Here is a 21,610-nt window from a genome sequence, read left to right as displayed (position 1 = left end):
TTAGTTGAAGGTAGAACATACCCATGTTCTGATTCCAGAAAATGATTTTCTACTGAAGAATATGAAAGAAGACGAAATCGAACAGTTTATGAGCTTACGGTAAATATAATATTGTGGATGAGAAATCACTTATATTTACACGACAACACTTAAAACGCAACAGCGTGAGGTAAAAACATATTATTATGATCCAGAATTTCTAAGACAACTGCGAATTTGAATTCGAGGGTGTGGCGACACCGGACAGATTGACTGTCATAATACTTATTATATTTTGTTTGCCCTCGCCATCTTTAAAGTCATATATGTTACCTATTTTATTGAGCTTGAAAGCTGTAACCTAAAGGAATCTGTCCCTGTTATCTGGTTTTTGAAGCAACAGTTATCCTTAGAACTATAACAAATATTCCTTTAGTTCAGGAAAGTTATAATAGCTGGATAAAGTGTGGAATAGAGTTTGTCAATATCAAAAAGTAACGAAAATGCGAAAGGTGTACTGTGAACTAACATTATTGGCGGAATAAATAAAAAGTCAATCATGAAGTTTGTCTGCATTCCAAACTCTCGTTAGGTATCTCAGACTTGACAATGGAAACTTCTGACAGAATAGTGAAGAATAAAAGATCCGGAACGACCACCATTTGTTTTGGTCATAATATAGAAAATCCATAGAAGAATCGAAATGTTTTGAACAACAAATGTTGTTTGGGACATGTACATATGGTCACTGAGACTAATCAAGTTCATTCATAAATACATTACATAAGATCATCCGTTTGGTAGAATTTGTTGTATAAATACGCATCCACAACATATGTCAAATACTATGCCTCAGGTAAGGAGATTGCCACGCTCTCAACAACATCTTGAAATGTTTGTTTACGTAGGTGACATGTTGAGGGGCATACTATAAATTTGAGAATGGAAATGGAGAATGTATCAATGAGACAACAACCCGACCATAGAAAAAAACCAGCAGACGGTCACCAACAGGTCTTCAATGCAGCTCGAAATTCCCGCACCAGGAGGCGTCCTTTATCTTTTCAATGGATTAGTCTTTAATTCCAACCAATCATCGATATCTTCCCTCATTGTAGAGGTTTCATATTCGCACGTTTGTTCTATTCTTGAACCTAATGAAATATTTGTAATTGGATGATAACTTAAATTGCAATACACAACAATTCATCAATCAATTAGGCAATCACAAAAACTAAAAATCGGAACTAATAGATCCATCGTCCTTACAAATAGATCCATCGTCCTTACAAATAGATACACAATGATGATAGATCAAAAAGTATAAACAATGGCGCATTACCGATTATGTTAGTTTTCATTGGTTAAGGAGATATTGCCGATGTCGAACAAGCAGGTGTCTTTCGTATTCTATGCTAGATGAAAAAAAAATTCTTTACATAGACAATTTTAACATTTTGCACGAACAACCTCCTCTATGCAAACACGAACATTTTGATAACTTATTCTGTCTGTTGAAGGACACGAAGGATTAACGAAATCTAGATCAACTGTGCATGTTCGAGCATATTATTGAGTAAAGAAAACTGCATATATTTAATTATGCAAATATCATATTTTGAGATGTATAACTATGATAATTTATGATTTAATCAAATAGATCACTATATGAGTAGTTCCTCAATTTGTACTCTGTTTCATTAAAGTAAATTTAAAATTTGAACCGCATTATTTTATTATAAAGAATGACATTGTTATTTGCTATATTTTTTTTTTATAATTTTAGTTATCTCACATCAATACAAATACACTGCAAGGAAATTATCCGCTTAGGAAATATCAAAGATGGCGGTTGGGAAGTGTGTAATGATATAAGATATAGGCCAAGACACCCTTGTCTAGTATATTCTTTTGGGTATGTTTATATACATTTATTATGTCTTATATATATATGATACTGTATCTTCTTTGCCTTACGGATCCTTAAGTTTGAATACGGAATACTCTTTGAGTTTTAGATCCATGTTTGCTTCAGAAATGAAAAAGAAATCATCAACTTAAAACATAAATGTACAAAACGCTATTTTGGATTTCTTTGAATTTGATAAAACCAATTATTTGAACAATAATTAGGATTGAGAAGACGGCAAAGGAAACAATTCAGGTTCGGGAGTTGATATACATTTAGTATAAGCAAAAAGTATGTCTCATTATGTGCCGTAACACATTGTTTAGAGTAATTTCTATATGTTAGATATATAGTTTGAGATTTGAGCAATTTTTCTTATGTACTAAGGCATAGTTTACATTGCATAACAATAAAATGATGTAAACTGATTGAAAACTGAGCACTAGATAATTATATATTCGAAATAATGCTGACAAAACTATTCAATTTTTGTAAGGTACATGTATTGACGTTTTGTAATGTGCAGTTAACTAGTAGACATTTTTGTTATTGACAATGCTGAGTAAAAATATTTTGTATAGGATAAACTGGGACTGGGGATTTGATGAAGATGTTGTGAAGACCTACGATTGCGAAGTTCACTCTTTTGACCCAAGGTAATTGTTTTTGAAAGTTTCAGTCATAAAAGTATAAGTGACACCCATAGTTTTTGCCATGCTCGCATCGTATAAGTTATAAAACATGATTCTTATACAAATAAGTTGAAGAAAAAACAAATATGAGATAAATTATGTTAAACGTAAAGAATTGATAATGATATTCACGATCAAGGCACAAAAACCTTTTCGATGAAAGTTGATGAATAAATTAAAGAAGAAATGAAAAAAGAAACAGATAGCTCATTACAAATTTAATGGCTCCTGTCCTTTATCTGTAGCACTCAGATACTCGTACATTGAAAGGGAGAAAACAAGCGTATCATTAACGACATTTAGTTTGATTTCAGTATGAAATACTCGGAAAAAAGACCAAATATTTACTTCCACCGTATTGGCTTATTCAATAAAAGAAACTTCTATGATTTTAAACGAAAATGGAACATGACTACACTAGATAATATCAGAGCCACGCTTGGTCATAGTGCGGTATGTATGAAATTAATCTTAATAAGTTTTGAACGTCGTTCGATATTCTTTTGAATAATTGAGCAAACTAAACGAAGACATTAATATTGTCTTGTAAATACTCAACTATACAAAGGAGGTTATATGAGAAGGAGAGAGGACGAAAGACGTTAATTACACATAAAATGTCACACGTAGGTCTTGTGTAGACAAAATGCACTTCTGGCGTATTAAAATTTTGAACTTGTTGCCTTTTGTTGGCTGTTGTTCGTGTGATTCTTTGTCAATTGTGTTCTCCAATTTATTTATATTGTAGTCCTGTGTTGTCATTTTGATGTTATATTTCACATTGCCATAAAAGTGCGAGGTTTGGCATGCCACAAAACCAGGTTCAACCCACCATTTTTTCCTTTAAAAATGCCCTGTACCAAGTCAGGAATATGGCTATTGTTATATTATAGTTCGTTTCTGTGTGTATAACATTATCAGTTTGAGTCGTTTTTGTTTTTGTTTATTTTTGAGTGTAAATTCACATTGCGATAAGACGTGTCACGGTACTTGTCTATCCCAAATTCATGTTTTTGGTTTTGATGTTATATAAATGTTTAATTTGTTCTTTTCGTGGGATTTTGTCTTTGTGCGTCACATTTTAGTTTTATGTCGTTGTTCTCCTCTTATATTTAATGCGTTTCCCTTTGTTTTAGTTTGTTACCCTGATTTTGTTCTTTGTCCATGATTTATGAGTTTTGAACAGCGGTGTACTACTGTTGCCTTTATTATTTCGACTTTTCTGTAAGTAGGTGTTAATTAGTTGAGATTGACTCTGTCACAAAGAGAGTTTTTGTCCTAATTACACTCCCGAGTAAGAACAGAAACACCCAAGGTATCGAAACTGACCGGATATACACTTGTTGACATGAAAAAATAATTGTGGTATTTTTATTAAGTAATTAAAAATTAAAATGTTACGTTAAAAGTAAACTTATTACCAAAAGAAATAAAACGATTATCCCTCTCACTGCCGTCAATGTTAATATCAACAAAAAGTCAGGTTTACGTTGTTCCCGATAAATTTCTCTGTTTCAATTGCAAATATTCCTTCCGGTCGTTACCGGTCACCGTAACTAAAGAACTTTGCATATTAGTTTATTTTCTATGATAATTGCCTGCCAACTCTCATAAACAGAAATTGAAAAGTGAAGCGAAAATCTTTGTTTAAAGCAATGTTTTTGTTGAGTAAAAATCGCACACTATCTTTCTTTATAACACTCATAACTTTGTCATTTCTTTATCTTTTTCACCATAGACTGACGATTGATTTTGAAATTGCGCGTCAAATCTTTTTCCATATCACAAACACCAATACACTGCATTGTTCCCAAAAATACACCTGAACTTAAATGACCATGTCTCTGATAACAATCACGTAACATATGCAATTTATCTAAAAGCCCGAACTGCTCGCGGTAACAGTCCGGTACATCAGAGGGCGATGTCAAGTGGGTTATACACAGGCCTGTCGCTTTATATTTGTATCATTTTTCTCTGATCGAACTGCTATCCTTGGGATGCTAATTTTGAATCAACCAGAGTGTTCACTTCCCTTCTCATATAACCTCCTTGGTTAACCTACATTTTGTACTCATCACTGTTTAAACACATGCTAATTAAGAAAAACACAGGGAATTGCTTGAGAATTTTGTAATAACCATTTAGTATATTGTTGCCTTATAAAAATATGGTTCATGCTTCTGGCCACTCAGAACGATATAATATAACATTACCAGCGACATTCATGTGTGTCATTTTTTATGATTTTCGTTCCAGAGAAAAATCGATATATTGAAAATAGACATTGAATGGGATGAATGGATAGTTTTACCAAATATCATCAAGAGTGGTGTTCTGAGATATGTTACGCAGATATTATTAGAACTCCATTCACCTGGAAATCTAAAACGAATGAAAACTGTCAGAAGTTTATACAATGAAGGATTTAGAATATTTTGGTACCATAGAAATCATTTTTGTCGTCGCAATAAGGCATACATTGAATACTCTATTTGTTTTGAAGTATGTTTTGTGAGAATACAATTTGTTTAACCTTACTTGTTTAATAAAATGATGAAGACAAAGTAGTTATGTTTATGAAAAATAAAGTAATACTATGCTTGCACACTTTATTAAACTGTAGAAACTAATGATAGTGCGAATTATCTATATCGATTTTTTTTAATTTCTAAAGTATTAGACCGTTGGTTTTCCCGTTTGAATGGTTTTACACTAGTAATTTTGGGGCCCTTTATAGCTTGTTGTTCGGTGTGAGCCAAGGCTCCGTGTTGAAGGCCGTACTTTAACCTATAATGGTTTAATTTTTAAATTGTTATTTGGATGGAGAGTTGTCTCATTGGCACTCACACCACATCTTCCTATATCTATTCAATAGAAAAAGGGTCGAAAGCATACACTATTATATGTCTCTTTCGACCGCGGAGTGAATCACTACTGAATATCATTATGGTAACATTGGAAGCTTCAGTTACTTAACATCAGAAAAATATATTCCATCGTTTGTCTTCTTTTTAGTTATTCTTAAGGGCAATCATCACACGTTAATCAATAAGTTGGTTCTCAACGCTCTTCAACTGCGTACTTTGTTTGGCATTTTAAACCTTTTTGATTCGAGCGTCACCGATGAGTCTTTTGTAGACGAAACGCGAGTTTGGCGTAATTGTAAAATTTTAGTCCTAGTATATCTATGATGAGTTTATTTACAACCACAGGGTCGATGCCACTGCTGGTGGAGATTTATTTCCCCAAGGGTATTACCAGTCCAGTAGTAAGCACTTCTGTGTTTACTTGAGTTATCATTGATATGTTCATAATTATAAATTAACTATTGACAAAACTTTTAATTTTTGAGATACTAAGGCTTTTCTACCTCATAGATATAGGAAGATGTGGTGTGAGTGACAATGAGACAACTCTCCATCCAAATAACAATTTAAAAAGTAAACCATTATAGGTTAAAGTACGGCCTTCAACACGGAGCCTTGGCTCACACCGAACAACAAGCTATAAAGGGCCCCAAAACTACTAGTGTAAAACCATTCAAACGGGAAAACCAACGGTCTAATCTATATAAACAAAACGAGAAACACGTATATATTACATAAACAAACGACAACTACTGTACATCAGATTCCTGACTTAGGACAGGTGCAAACATTTGCAGCGGGATTAAACGTTTTAATGGATCCAAACCTTCTCCCTTTTTCTGAAACAGTAGCATAACATCACAACATTGAAAAACATACGATAAAATATCAATTGGCAGACTTAACTCAATCAAAAAACGCATGATTACACAATGAACGAATAAATTTGATCTGCGATATCTGAATACAAATGCACAGTTAATTAAATATTAGAGACAAACATTCATGACCAAAAAGCTAACAAACAAATTCAAACACACTGAGAAATATTTAACCAATCAATGTTCACTTTAGAAAAAAAACGTTTTTTTATAATCTTGAAGTTTATACAAATGTTGTAAGTATAAGTGAAAAATTGAAGATATTACAAAATAATCAAAGCTGGTGTACAGACAAGATCCATATAAATAAAAAATAACAAAAAAGCATTATAAACAGTATCAACAGGTCAAATTAACAAAAAAATACGATTTGAGAGTACTCGCAGTTACTGACAGCTAGTTAAAAGCCAAAACCAATTAATAGTAAAAAATCATGCATCAGAGACTAAAATCGACTAAAACACATCACAGGGATTTAGTATTTTAACGTCATTAATAGTCAAAGAAGACATGACTTGTGCAATGCCAAAAATAAATGTATCGACAGGTAGTAGTATAGTGAAGAGCGACTTCTATAGAAATAAAAGTTAACGTGGCTGTGTCTCTATACATCTCGCCTCAAAAGATAATGAAATTTAGTTATGTTTCAATTTGCTAATGACAAAATCAATATTAGTGCCAATGTGAACTATATTCAGAGATCTAATTACAATATTGGTACGATAACCCTTACTTATAAGTTTGTTTAAAGGTTCGATGAGTTTACAAGGATCACATAGTGATTTCCTCGCTTTAAGTACAATATTACCATAAAATTTAGGATGTGAAATACCATTTTTTATAAGCGTCCTACAGGTATAGCCAAATTTTTGTATCTATGAAAGAATTTAGTAAAAGTTTTAAGTAATTTATGGTATCGAAATCCCTGACACAACAATTTACCAGTGATGCATTGATTACGTTCGTTAAAATCTATGACATCAGAACACACACGGGCAAACCGAACGAGTTGCGATATATAAACACCGTATGATAGAGCCAAAGGCACATCGCCGTCTAAAAAAGGAAAATTAACAATAGGAAATGAAAAATCGTCTCTTTTGTCGTAAATTTTAGTGTGAAGTTTCCCGTTTGAAATTGAAATGTCTAAATCTAGAAAAGGACAACTGCTGCTGTTTATGTTACATTTAGTTAAAGTAAGTTCGTTTGGGTAAATTTCTGAAGCATATTAAGAGAACTCTGGATTATTCAACGAAAAAATATCATCCAGATAACGGTAGGTATTTTTGAATGTATCAACCAAATGTAACAATGATGGCTCTTTACTGAGTTTGGTCATAAACTGAGATTCATAGCAATATAGAAATACATCTGCTATTAAAGGGGCACAATTGGTGCCCATAGGAATACCTACTACCTGACGATACGCTTTATCACCGAAACGTACATAAATGTTATCAAGCAGAAAGTTTAAAGCTTCAATCATATCCTCACATTTCCAGTAGGTGTATCTAGCATACTTTCCTTTTTCGTTACAGAAAAAAGGCCTTAAACGAGTTACAGCAAATAAAATTACAATTAGATATTTCGAAAGACCATTTTATCAAATGCAAAAACTTTTTCTTTATAAGATTGTGTGGAAGTGTAGTGTTCAGAGTAGAAAAATCATAAATGTCAACAGAATTGTAAGGACCATTGAAAGCATGCATTTTATCTAAAACCTCTAAAAAAATTTTAACACTCCGAAAATAATTAATACCATAATTTTCATAAGCTTTATTACAAAAGTTAATAACCAGTTCTTTGATAGTAGTAAGGGAGGTGGTTAGAACCCCTGATAGATTAGTAGTAGAACACTTACTCGAAGCGGAGATGAAACGGAATTTAAATGTTTTTTTTGTGTAATTTCGGTAACCAGTACATGGTAGGGACTTTCAAATGTTCTGAAGATGCTTTAAGCTGGGTAGTGGCGGTGGTATGCTTGTTAAAGATTTGACTCTCTGTGGTGCGCACTGACCTGAATGTAGAGGAATTGATAATTTCGTTTTGAAGAACTTTCGTGTAGTATATGCGTCACACCACCACTACATTATTTGCTGCCTTGTCTGCCGGTACGAACACAAACCGCTCTGCGAGTACCTTGAGTTTGTTTTTTTATTCTAGAAATGGGTATATCATGGTTCCTGTTATTAATTTCAGAATTGTTTTCTAAATGAGATATTCGAATATCAACAGTATTCATAATTTTATTCAAATAACTGTCTAAAGATTTTTTATCGGATTTTTCACGTTTGCACCAATTTTTACAATAGGCAGACAGAGCGTTTTTAATGACCTGACGACACTGTTTCCAATCTATTGTAGATGGAGGACGGTATTTCGGTCCTTTCTTTAGAAAAGTTATGACTTCACGGTCATCAACTATGTTGAGGTCTCCTGTGATAACATGACCATAGGGAACATATTTAAAACTAGATGTTTCGCAATCTCAAGTGGACGGAACATTATTTTCTATATTGACGTCTGTTGTAATTGACGTATAATTGAAAATCAAATTTCTGGTCGTTTTTTTATAAGAATACGAAATAATGGGTTGTTCTATATTATCAAAATATGGAGGTATTAAGCTATAGACAGAAGAGTCATTGAATATGCTAGACAAATTAATAAAATCAATACCTCTATTTATATATTTCAATTTGAGAAAATGTCGTTTATGATTTTCAGGTTTATCAAAAATAGGAAAAAGGCTGTGATGACAAAATGCTGTTATAATACGGGTGTATTCATAAAATGGGCTAAAAAAAGAAATTTTATCACACTCCAGAAAAATAGCATATAATTTACTAGGTATCTGACCCAGTTTGCATAATACTTGATGTTTGCCATTATTCTTTATTATAGATAACAGTTCAGCAAGTGTATAATTTATACGATGTTTAATACGTTGATTGCGGTTCTTGCGTTTACCATGAGACCTATTATTTCAAATTGCTTGTGCGATTCTCCTGGTTGTTTTTGAAAGGTTTCGAGCGGTTGGAACTTTATATATTTCAGATTATGATTATGCTTATCTAAATGCTGATATACTAAACTTTTGAATTTTTTGAGTCTACGAAAGCGGTACAGATGTTCTTGATTTCTTCTGAAATACTCTCGTCCCGTCTGTCCCACATATTGAATACCACAATTAGGTTGGGTTCAAGTTACCACATATATAAGGTTTTGAGTTTTTCAGGTCATATCACAGGAAAAGGAGAGCGAAAAGGTTCTCCCGTTCACTGTTGACCTTATAGTATTTTGAGAAGTTAATCTAAAACAGGTAAGTCATTTTTAGCTCACCTGGCCCAAAGGACCAAGTGAGCTTTTCTCATCACTTGGCGTCCGGCGTCCGTCGTCGTCGTCCGTCGTCGTCCTGCGTCCGGCGTTAACTTTTACAAAAATCTTCTCCTCTGACACTACTAGGCCAAATTTAACCAAACTTGGCCACAATCATCATTGGGGTATCTAGTTTAAGAATTTTGTCCGGTGACCCCGCCAACTAACCAAGATGGCCGCCATGGCTATAAATAGAACATAGGGGTAAAATGCAGTTTTTGGCTTATAACTCAAAAACCAAAGCATTTAGGGCAAATCTGACATGGGGTAATATTGTTAATCAGGTTAAGATCTATCTGCCCTGAAATTTTCAGATGAATCTGACATTCCGTTTTTAGGTTGCTGCCCCTGAATTGGTAATTTTAAGGAAATTTTGTTGTTTTTTGTTATTATCTTGAATATTATTTCAGATAGAGATAAACTGTAAAAAGCAATAATGTTCAGCAAAGTAAGATCTACAAATAAGTCAACATGACCAAAATGATCAGTTGATCACTTTAGGAGTTATTGCCCTTTATAGTCAATTTTTAACCATTTTTCGTAAATCTTAGTAATCTTTTAGAAAAATCTTCTCCTCTGAAACTGCTGGGCCAAATTATTTGAAACTTGGCCACAATCATCATTGGGGTATCTAGTTTAAAAATTGTGTCCGGTGACCCCGCCAACTAACCAAGATGACCGCCATGGCTATAAATAGAACATAGGGGTAAAATGCAGTTTTGGCTTATAACTCAAAAACCAAAGCATTTAGAGCAAATCTGACATTGGGTAAAATTGTTAATCAGGTGAAGATCTATCTGCCCTGAAATTTTCAGATGAATTGGACAACCTGTTTTTGGGTTGCGGCCCCTGAATTGGAAATTTTAAGGAAATTTTGCTGTTTTTGGTTATTATATTGAATATTATTATAGATATAGGTATACTGTAAACAGCAATAATGTTCAGCAAGGTCAGATTTACAAATAAGTCAACATGACCAAAATGGTCAGTTGACCTCTTGTGGAGTTATTGCCCTTTAAAGTCAATTTTTAACCATTTTTCGTAAATTTTATATATCTTTTACTAAAATCTTCTTCTCTGAAACTGCTATGCCAAATTGATCCAAACTAGGCCACAATCATCTTTGGGGTTTCTTGTTTAAAAAATGTGTCCGGTGACCTGGCCATCAAACCAAGATGGCCGCCACGGCTAAAAATAGAACATAGGGGTAAAATGCAATTTTTGGCTTATAACTCAAAAACCAAATAATTTAGAGAAAATCTTACATGAAGTAAAATTGTTAATCAGGTCAAGATCTATCTGCCCTGAAATTTTCAGATGAATTGGACAACCTGTTTTTTGGTTGCGGCCCCTGAATTGGTAATTTTAAGGAATTTTTGCTGTTTTTGGTTATTATATTGAATATTATTATAGATATAGATAAACTGTAAACAGCAATAATGTTCAGCAAAGTAAGATCTACAAATAAGTCAACATGAACGAAATGGTCAATTGACCCCTGTAGGAGTTATTGACCTTTGTAGTCAATTTTCAATCTGCTTCCTTTGTTTAATATTCACATAGACCAAGGTGAGCGACACAGGCTCTTTAGAGCCTCTAGTTTGGCATTGCACGGGAAAATTTGTGGATATCCACGTGCATTTTTGTTAAATAATCTGGCTGTAGTGGCATTACCAATACGTTTATTTATGCACGTAGATAACCTAGAAGTTGTGTTGTTGATAATATTTTTTCCATTCCGTAAAATCATGATTATTTAATAGGGGTATAGGATCAATACAAAAGACCGGAGGTTGTAACATTGAATGAGGATCACAGTTACGGAATAGGGAGTAATTAGGAGTGCAGTAAATAGATTACCTTAGCTGTATTTGATAAACTTTTAGGATTCTTTTGGTTCTCAATGCTCTTCAACTTTGTACTTTATTTGGCATTTTTAATACAAAAAATTGCGAGCATCATAGATGAGTCTTTTGTAGACGAAACGCGCGTCTGGCGTAAGAGTAAAATGTTAGTTGGTATATCTATGATGAGTTTATTTGGTCTTGCATTGACATTTCGGCATACATTACAAAAATGAAAAAAAAACTAATTTTGTTTTTTCAAAATATACAATTAAAAAACAATTTTTATAACCTGGTAACATTGTCAAGGGTTTTACAATTAAAATGATATATCGGTATACATTAATAATGTAAAATGTAGAACAATGTTCAGGTCAGCATAGAGTCTTTGATAGAAGACATTGACCCTAATTTATAAAAAGAATATTAAACAGTGAATTAAAAAAATCTACAATAAGCATACAATTATTTGAATGACAAAGCCATTAAGTTTAGATATATACATCCAACAGGTTCCCTATTTTAATCGTTACAGAAGGTATTCAAATAGACAGCACACATCGGTACAAAGAAAAAACATCTCTTTTATGACACCTCATTGAAAGGAAGAGAAATACCAAAAACAAACAGGCAAACAAATAAAAAATAAACACCTCCAGATGAAAGAATACTCGCATTTGCTGAAAGCAAGCCTTAATCTGCTAATATATAATCATAATGTTTTACATTTTAGGTATGAAGATAACCATCAATCTAAAAAATCTCACAATGTTTAGGCATTTTTAGAATAGGATAGGAACTAGTTTGGTCTTTCAACTGTTGTAATTAGAGCGCCAATGTTGAGTCCTATTAAAATAAAACGCGCTTGGTGTACAAATTTATAAGGCTTTTTTCAACCACTGGGTAGATGCGTTTCATCCCAAAGGTATCAACAGTACAGTATTGTCAGCACGGTTGTATCGACATAAAATATCATTGAATTATGAATTGCCTGTAAATTTACTGCATATAAAATGTTAAAATATTCGAAACACTTCATGTCTTTAGAATTCGTTCAATTTGAACAAAAATTGTTAAAGCAGTTTAACGTTCACAAGTTAAAGACATTATTTAGAATATAAGGTTTAAACTTTCTACGGCAAACTTGAATAAATTTGGTTCTAATGATTAGGTCATGTCTGCTCAAAAGCTCCTTACGATTAAGAGTTTCTACGCATACATGGCTTTCAAATGTATATGCCTATTGATGTAGGCCTGAAAAGCGCTTCGAACGCACTTTATTTATTAAGTGTTAAATTCATTTAAATTCAATGTCTTGCACATATTCATACACTTTATCGTAAAATGAAAAGAAATTAAAGTTAATCTTTCAATTAACAAGGATTAACAAAATGCTTCTAAGAGAATAAACCTGTTTTCATGATAATGACTGTCTGTATGAAAGAATGTTATAAAACACAGATTGCACACCTAATTTGAATGACAATTGCTTTCATCTTCTTTTTTTTCCGAATTTGAATATTTTTGTTTATTGTCTTGAGTGGATATAACAACAAATGTTTTAAAGTAAGTCACAAGATTTTATTATATTTAGAATAATAGAAAATATAATGATGCCATATTAGAAAATGTTAAGAATAATTGCATTACTATACATGCATATAAAGTACATAATGCGTTTGTAATGTGAAATCTTTAAAATGCATTCAACAAAATTAAAACGCTCGTTAAGGTTTCTTCAGTAGCTATTCATGAATTCAGTTAGATTTAGGCATTCATAGTAACATAATATCAGGCTAATTGGTTACGGCAAACAAAACTTAGCTTTAAATTTTTTTCCAGTATTTTCATCAGTGATAACCGCTTTTATTTCTGTTCCGCCAGCATTTATTTCTAATTTTAATGCACCGTTCGAACTAGTGCGTTCTTTTAGATCAACATCCAAAGTTCCAAGTTTCATGCATCCTGGGTCTGTTACGTGTACAGGGTCTTTCTCTTCTGTTGCATAAAATTCTATTTTTACTTCCTTATCATCTTTGTTTATTGGATCATATTCTGTCGCTGGTTGCCATTCACCAACTTTGATTTCTTCACCAATCTCGACTAGTTTTTCAAAAACATCAGTAGCAAATTTTCTACTTTGTCTATTTTTCCGTAAGGTTCTATAGCGTTCATCGTCTTCAGCTGACATTTCTTTCTCAATTTTTATTCCGTAAGTATATCTTGATATTCTTGACTTTACAGACAATGGTTCTAAACCAAAGAGCACGGCACCTTTGAGAACAGCTAAACCAGGATCTTTTGGAACTACTATTTGCATATTCGGAAAATGTTCTCTTATACTGTCGATTATAATTTCTGATTCTGAAAATCCACCAACAGCTAAAATAATATTTACATTTTGTAGTTTGGGACTTTTGAATATTTCGGACAAGTGACTTGTGATCGACTGAACTGATTGATCGAAAAACGCTTCAAATCGCAAAGCTGAAATTCGTATTTTACCATGCTTTATTCGTATTTCTGATGGAAGATCAGATTTGTGTATTTGATTATACACTTCTGTAAAGGCCTGACTAACATTGAAAATAACATCTGCATCTGACTTAGATTTGAAACTTTTTTTCTTTCTTTCAAATTGTTTCACTGTGTCGAAATAAGCAACTGGATCTTCTCGTTTCACCTTATGGACTACCTCGATGGTGAACATTTCTTCAAGATACTTTTCAAATTCGTAGTTGACATTATTTCCACCCCAGCTGCCACCATTGGGAGGAAATATTTCTTTCAAAAAATTATCCTCCTCTATTTGATGTCCAGTTACATCCAAAGTTCCACCTGTGAAACAATGGTTAAAAATCATTTCAATAGGTAATTATAATCACATTAGAAATTATCCATAATTAAAGATTAAGAAAACACATCCTTTAAAATGTTGGATTCTGTCATATGTTTTATCTTAAGTAATATTTGACCACTGTATTGTGTATTACTGATACCGATATTTAAGATCAAAAGCAATATTTGTAGATTGGTTATATGAAAAAATATTATGTTTCATTTCTAAAGTATTAATGCAAATATATATCTTCTATCATGAAAAACATTTATTATCCCGAAAAGTTTTGAACTAATTAAAACGTAACATAATATTTATTTATGTTTAATTGTTTAAAAATAAAATGTTAAAGCAATCAATTGAAAGTTGTTTCAATTATCTTTTGGGTAATTTCACTACATTGGCACCAAAAATATACTTTCTGTTCTGTTGAATAGTGTACTCAAAGTTTTGTAAGCAGAGTTTCGACGGTTAAAATGAAATAAATATTTAATTGTGTACTACTTATTTCCAATCAGTATAATTATAAAAAGACATGTTCGTTGGAAAATTGGCATGCCCCGATCCTTGAAAGGAATGCTATTATACTATTGTTGTTGTGCACTTTGTGTCTTGTTAGCAATGAAATAAACCCCCCAAAACTGAAAATCTGTCTTTATTGTATTATAATCGATGTTAAGGGGGCTCGCGGGTCTAAATCACTTTTTTTTATTTAATATAGGATTTCGCTATATTTTTTTACAAATGAACTTTATCTTATACTTAATAGAAAAATGAAATAAAAACATGGGGTCACCGTCCATTTACGCTTACAATCTGTCATCGAAAAAAGCATACATTTTTGTAAAAGTATCTATTTTCTGTTGAACTGATAGGAGAAAAAAAAATAATATCGAAATAAAAAAAGAACTAAATTACAGAAATCGCTAAAATTTTACAATTATTTAGTTTATGTATAGCTTATTCGAAAAACATCAATAAAAAATATAGGTCACCGATGAGTTAAAAAAGATATTTCAATTTTAATGCCAAAAAATGGCATTTTTGCACCAAAGGGAGATAATTTGGAGCTTTTTCAATGAAATTTACATTTTAAAAGTCACCTGGGGCCAACACGAATTGATTTTTTGGAATGATTTTTGTACCATATGATAAAGTAACAACTACTAAAGATAATTAATAAAATTTGAAATGAAAAATAAATGTTTCATTTTTTTCTGAAAATCTTATACATGCGAGCCTCCTTAAGAAGATAATACTATACTTGTTATATTCAATAAGTATTCTTGATATGAATATCATTGTCTGACATAATTTTTCTGTGCAGTAAAAGTACATGTTGTTTTGAAAGGATACAAATAATATATTGAGAGTTTCGTTTAAATTACCTCCTTGATCTAACACAACATAAGATTTACCAGACCCGAGCAAAGTGAGCGTTTTAAGTTCACTTTCTTTTATACTCATGGGTACTTTGCGGCAATACAGTGATGCTGCTTCCGGTTCCAAAGCTAGACTAAGCTGGTCTGGCAAAATACCAGCCTAAAAAAAATAATGAACTAATGTTATTTTACGGAACTTTTTTTTTATGAAATCTAATAAATAGAAATGTTTCCAGAACTAATGATAATATTTCTGCTTTCTAATGAAAACGGACATTCACGATCACTTGTCATTTTAATGGGTTAAGTAAATGTTAATTAAAGGAGATGTATTATGATTGCCTAGTATGTGAAATTTTCTCAACCAGAGATCTAATGACGAAGTGGTTAACGCCTAAAGGGGCCCATACGACCTTGAAAAATTGTCAAAATCATATCACATAGAATAGTGGGACAGTGTCATAAAAGTACTTAAGAAGTCATCATCTGTCACTTAATTCATTTGAAAAAAGCTTAATGCTACTTTTCAGATCAATTCAAAGCGCATTTAAAAAACTTATCAAAACACAAAATCAAAAAGTACTCGCGCTTACTGGTTATAAGCTAAAAATCAAAAAATCATAGCAGTTTCATCAGTTTGATATCAAAAGTTTTAGATAGTGTTCGAAATGTTCAAATACATAATTAAAAATTTGTGTATATAAGTAAAAAAAACCCAAACCCAACAACATGGGCACAGGTACACGTGGTAATACACACATATCGGAATTAATCTACAATGTGAATTTAAATTCGTATTGAGTATTGTTTTGTTTTAAAATTAAAATTGTTATATTAGTTCTCTTTCTATTATTGTTTTATTCTTCGTGAGTAATTGCAATCCAAGTGTGAACTTTTAGATTTTTAAAATCTTATTGTTTGTTTTTTTCATCACCACTGTGTAATTTGTAAAACTCAACATGTGTTTTAAATTTTTAATTTTAGTGTGTTTTGCCGGAAACAGGAAATTGTTAATATTTTTTCATTTACTTCATATGAACTTTGTATTTAAAAAAACCCGTGTATACATTTTTGCTTTAATTGGAACTGTTTAGACAATATCTGTTTCCAACGAATGTGGCTCTTGTTCTGATAGATGGTTCTACAATATAGTTATTGGTGTAAATACTGTTTGTATATATGTGTGTCGTTTGATTTGTCATATTGATATATATTGGATTTCAAAAATATTAATATTCTGTTAACGAAAAAATAATAAAAATATAGTCAATGGAATAAGGAGGAACCTGAATATTCTGTTGGCATGCTCGCTTTTATATCTGTATTAAATAGTTTTTTAAACGATTAAAGAAAAGCTATAGCTATCGTGAGAAATACATTTGTTTTTTAAACATTACAATACTTTAGAGTTTTTAGACCCATAAGTGTACAGAAAAGAAAATACCATTTCTGCTGCGTCTCTCATAAACTGCTTAGCTTTCATTTCCCAGATGGCAGGCACAGTCAAAACCCAATGGATATCATTATTTGAAATATTACTGTCTCTAACGAAACTTTTATGTAAGGAATCCAAGAGATGTTCCTTCAAATATCTAATGGAAGCAGAAAACACTTTTATCGCATTCATTTTCTTCCCAGTTATGTCTGTGATATCAATATCTTTATTTAAGTCATTCTGTGAATAAACATGTAGATACATAAAAACATCTGTGCATATGTCTTTTGTCTAAATCTTTAGTTTACAGCATCAATCTTTCATAATTGAAATAATGGGTATCAATATTTGAAAATATTTTTACACAGGATGTATTCATAGGAAAGTTGAGATAATCTGACATTACAGCATAACATGTATAAAAATTTAAGTTGTTAGAATAATTGAAATCGCATATATAAACATATATCAAAGGAGCTATCTGGGCATCGATCATGCCAGGATTAGTTATTTGTAAAGAAACTAGTTTATAATGTACCTTTTTCTTATACAGAAGCATCTTGAAGTCGTTGAAGAAATAACATGCTAAAATATCATCTTGGTCCTCTATTGTTTCATGATAATATGTTTCTGCTTCGAAACCAAATTTACTAAATTGTCCATGTTCGTCAAACACGATAGCTGTAGCTGTCTTATAATACAGACCTTCGTCACCTCGCCACTGAGGGCAGAATATATTAGAAGGATCTTTTTCAACATCACGCCGTGCTGAATATGCATAACCAGAATATGTTGTACCGATATCTATTGCAGCAATAAACAGTCTATTCTGACCAGCCTGTAAAATAGAACGTTTTATGAAAATTAACTGTTGTACCTATGCTAAAAGACGAATAATTCACTTAAAAGACAACCAATACTCATTACCTTAGAGGAGACAGACAATGTTGTGCCCCTCTCCCTAAAAAAAAAAAGACAACGACATTTCCATGGCAAATATAAAGTGTTTGATATTACAATCAAGAAAAAGAAGGCCGGATAGTGTAAATGACAAACACAAATATCCACGGTCATCCGTGACTCATATTCCATGTTTGTGAACCAACTGGGGATTGCGTCTGTTAAATTCACGACGAAGTGATAACTTCAATATATCTACTTAAAACCCTTGATCCAATAGCTTCTTCGTAGCTTACTTGTAAGCAGTATCCATATATTAAGGAAATCACGACAAAAATCACAAACCCTTGAATGTTGTATCAACTGGGAGACAGTAGGCACAGCTGGAATGTTGCTACATATACATGAAAGAAAAAAAATGGTTAGCTTAAATCGTCCTATTTCTTGTTCAGTGTTATTGTCAACCGACACTTATTGATAAATTCTAGATATAAGTAAGACTTTACACAGGCATAACTGTATGTGTGGTTTTATTATTTATTTCAATTTCGATGGGATAAAAGGGATCATTATATTCACCAATCTTTTCAATGAGAGGATATCACCGTTTCAGTGGAACGTGAAATTAAAGGACAATGATATATTTATTTTTCATTCTTCTTATATAGTCAGAGATTTTTATTCCTTCTAATTGTAGTAAGCGTTTTTGCAAAAAATAAAATTCCACTGTTCAAAGAAATAACTGTTGAGGTAGACAGTGCAAAAAAATGAAACTTCGTATAAGCGAGTGTATACCAGTCTTTACTTGAAAGATAAGCAAACTATTACAGCATAGTTCAATGTCCTCATGTTTGTGGATGGCCAGTCCATATCAACTTTTTCATTGACATGCACAAAATGATTGTTCGTTGGTATATGTAAACCACTTCTTCATCGAAGTAAACATTTTCAAAAGACTTGTATATAGACTTTATTAACTCCACAAATTTATAGTTTTATATTCAATCAACAAAAGTCGGTTTCAACAAAAATAAACCGTATTTCAGGTTATAAAGTGGGTATATAGAGTTGACTATGACGGCAAAGGTCAACCGTCAAATAATTATCTCGATTGATAACTATACACGTACGGCAAGTAAAGCTGATATGGTTTTGATCGTTTTCTTTGTTATAATGACGCATGTCGCTGTCATTTTGACGTTATTTCCTCTTTTCCTCCGACCAATCAAAAGCAAAAACCACATATTTTCTTTATTTCATCGCATGAAATAAACAACGGTATAAATACATACCTTTATGTTTTCATGATTAGTTGGGTTAATAACTATATCTGCCTGACTTTTAGTAGTAAGTTCTTCGTTGGCTGTTTCTACCTGTTGATTACCCTAAACACAAACACAAATATTCATTATTTCAGCATTGTATTTGAAAGAACAGTGTAACACACTTGAAAGCTTTGTATTACAGTTTTAATACGACGTTAAATCATAATTCTTTTATATTTGATTGTATCTAATGATAAGATGCAGGTAAACTCAAATATGGAACAAAATGGTAGCTTTCATCTTGGTAATTAAGATGATGTCTTTTCTTTATTCACACAGCTTAAGTAAAAAATATGAATACAAAGAGAACTATGAAGCTAAGTTATTTCATGAATGTAAGATCATATCATGTGATGAAATGTGATCTATGTCAAAAACAATTGTTTTTTTTTATGTTTTATGTTTTATATATTCAAAACTGTTCTAAAAAGTAAAATCACAAAATTACTGAACTCAGAGGAAAATCTAATCCATAATCACATGGCGAAATCAAATGAAAAAACACATCACAAACGAATGGACAAGATCTGTCATATTCCTGGCTTGGTACAGGCATTTTCAAATTTGGAAAATGGTGGATTAAAACTTATTGTATAGCGCTAAACCTTCCACTGTGTTGACAGTCTCATCAAATTTCCGTATATGTAAAAATATTCATTGTTCCCGTATGTGAATAAATGTCAAAAGTTTCAACGAACGTAATCATTTCATTACTGATGAAATATTGAGTCAGGAATTTCGTTACCATAAATTACTTAAACCAAATTACTGCATTCCTTGATAGATTCAAAGATTTGTAAATTTGGCCCGACCTGTTCAAAAACATATAAAACACCTCGTTTCAAATCTTATATTTTACAGCAATATTGTACTAAATAGGCGAAAATTACTTGAGGAATTAATGTTAGTCTCTGATGTATACTTTTTTGTATCGTTAATTGTGTTATGCTTTTAAGTAGCTACGGGATCCTTTCAGTGACTGCGAAAACTCTCAAATGTACTTAATTTGAAGTTTTGACACAACTTGTTACCCATTTCTTTGATTCATAGTTCAGCTCTTTTGTATTTTGAATGACGATGATTTTCTACATTTACACGTACTATGAACAACAAATTTTTAGTTTTGTAAAAAGTGTTTACTATCTTACTCCGAATAACAAACGTTACTTTAAATTTACATGTGTACGTTTTTCTTCAACGCCATTTTGGTATATAGTTTTTATACTCCCGTTTACAGGACGCATTGTGGTAAAATATTGTCCGTCCGTCTGTTCGTTTCTATATGTCATACAAAAACTAAAAAACGACTGAACCAATTCGCATGAAACTTGGGTGGATTGTTTTAATCTATTGACGTGAGCTCCCATTTTTTATTCCCCCCCCCCCCATCTAAATCTAAGATTTTAAGTTTTCGAGTTTTGTCTTGTTTTCATTGAAAAAAGGGGGAGTTTTCAATTTTCGGATAGGAAGTCAAGAAAACGTTCATCAATTTGCCAGCAACTTTAGTGAATTGTTTATATCAACATGAATTAGCTCCCTTTCAATTTTTACAAATCTTAGATTTTAAGTTTATGCCTTTTTGGGATTTATCGATTATTAAAAGAGGGATTTGACAGTTTTCGGACAATAACTCAAAAATTCTTTTAGCAATTTTTTATTGGTGAATTGTTCATATTTATTGACGAAAGCTTCCTTTTGATTTTTATAAATTTTAGATTTAACGTTTCGGAATTATGTGATTTATTTATAAAAAGTGGGGAGTTTCCAGTTGTTCGAACAATGCTTTGATCAGTTAAGAAATATTGATGACTGGTTTATATCTATAACGATACATGTAACATCCCTTAAGTTTTTCATGAATATCTGATATGACATGGAGAAGTTATTGGACTTTCGTCCTTAAAAAAACGACGAGTTCATTCAGCAGCTGAATACTTCATTTTGTTTTTTATCTGTAACATCCATGTTATACATGTACTTTCGATTTGATATTGTGTTTATATTGTTTCGAAAATTAAACTTATTCGTTCTGTGTATGTTTCGTTCTGTGTATATATCATAGACATATATCACCTTAGTTAGCTGTATTTGGCAAAACTTTGAGTATTTTATGTCCTCAATGCTCTTCAACTTTAAACATGTTTTGCTCACTAACTATTTTGATCTGAGCGTCACT

At 32.0% G+C, this 21,610-nt stretch overlaps 2 protein-coding genes across 2 annotated transcripts; one reads left to right on the top strand and one right to left on the bottom strand.

Annotated features, from left to right (window-relative positions):
• Positions 1-61: 61 nt before the first annotated feature.
• LOC134697544 (probable methyltransferase-like protein 24) lies at positions 62-5,115 on the top strand. Its single transcript, XM_063559825.1, has 5 exons — positions 62-99; positions 1,766-1,894; positions 2,452-2,544; positions 2,895-3,033; positions 4,840-5,115. Exons 1-5 carry the CDS (start codon positions 62-64, stop codon positions 5,113-5,115), a joined length of 675 nt encoding a protein of 224 aa, XP_063415895.1.
• Positions 5,116-13,182: 8,067 nt separating this feature from the next.
• Positions 13,183-20,638, bottom strand: LOC134697543 (heat shock 70 kDa protein 12A-like). Its single transcript, XM_063559823.1, has 6 exons — positions 20,621-20,638; positions 19,402-19,494; positions 17,748-18,047; positions 17,219-17,449; positions 15,781-15,934; positions 13,183-14,391 (listed from the first exon to the last, which is right to left on the bottom strand). Exons 1-6 carry the CDS (start codon positions 20,636-20,638, stop codon positions 13,358-13,360), a joined length of 1,830 nt encoding a protein of 609 aa, XP_063415893.1. The 3' UTR covers positions 13,183-13,357.
• Between the last annotated feature and the right edge of the window lie 972 nt (positions 20,639-21,610).

This window comes from Mytilus trossulus, chromosome 14 (genome assembly GCF_036588685.1).
Source record: "Mytilus trossulus isolate FHL-02 chromosome 14, PNRI_Mtr1.1.1.hap1, whole genome shotgun sequence".
NCBI classification, from domain to species: domain Eukaryota; kingdom Metazoa; phylum Mollusca; class Bivalvia; order Mytilida; family Mytilidae; genus Mytilus; species Mytilus trossulus.
The sequence above is the reverse complement of the archived record's forward strand: the minus strand, read 5'-3'. Positions and strand labels throughout refer to the sequence as shown.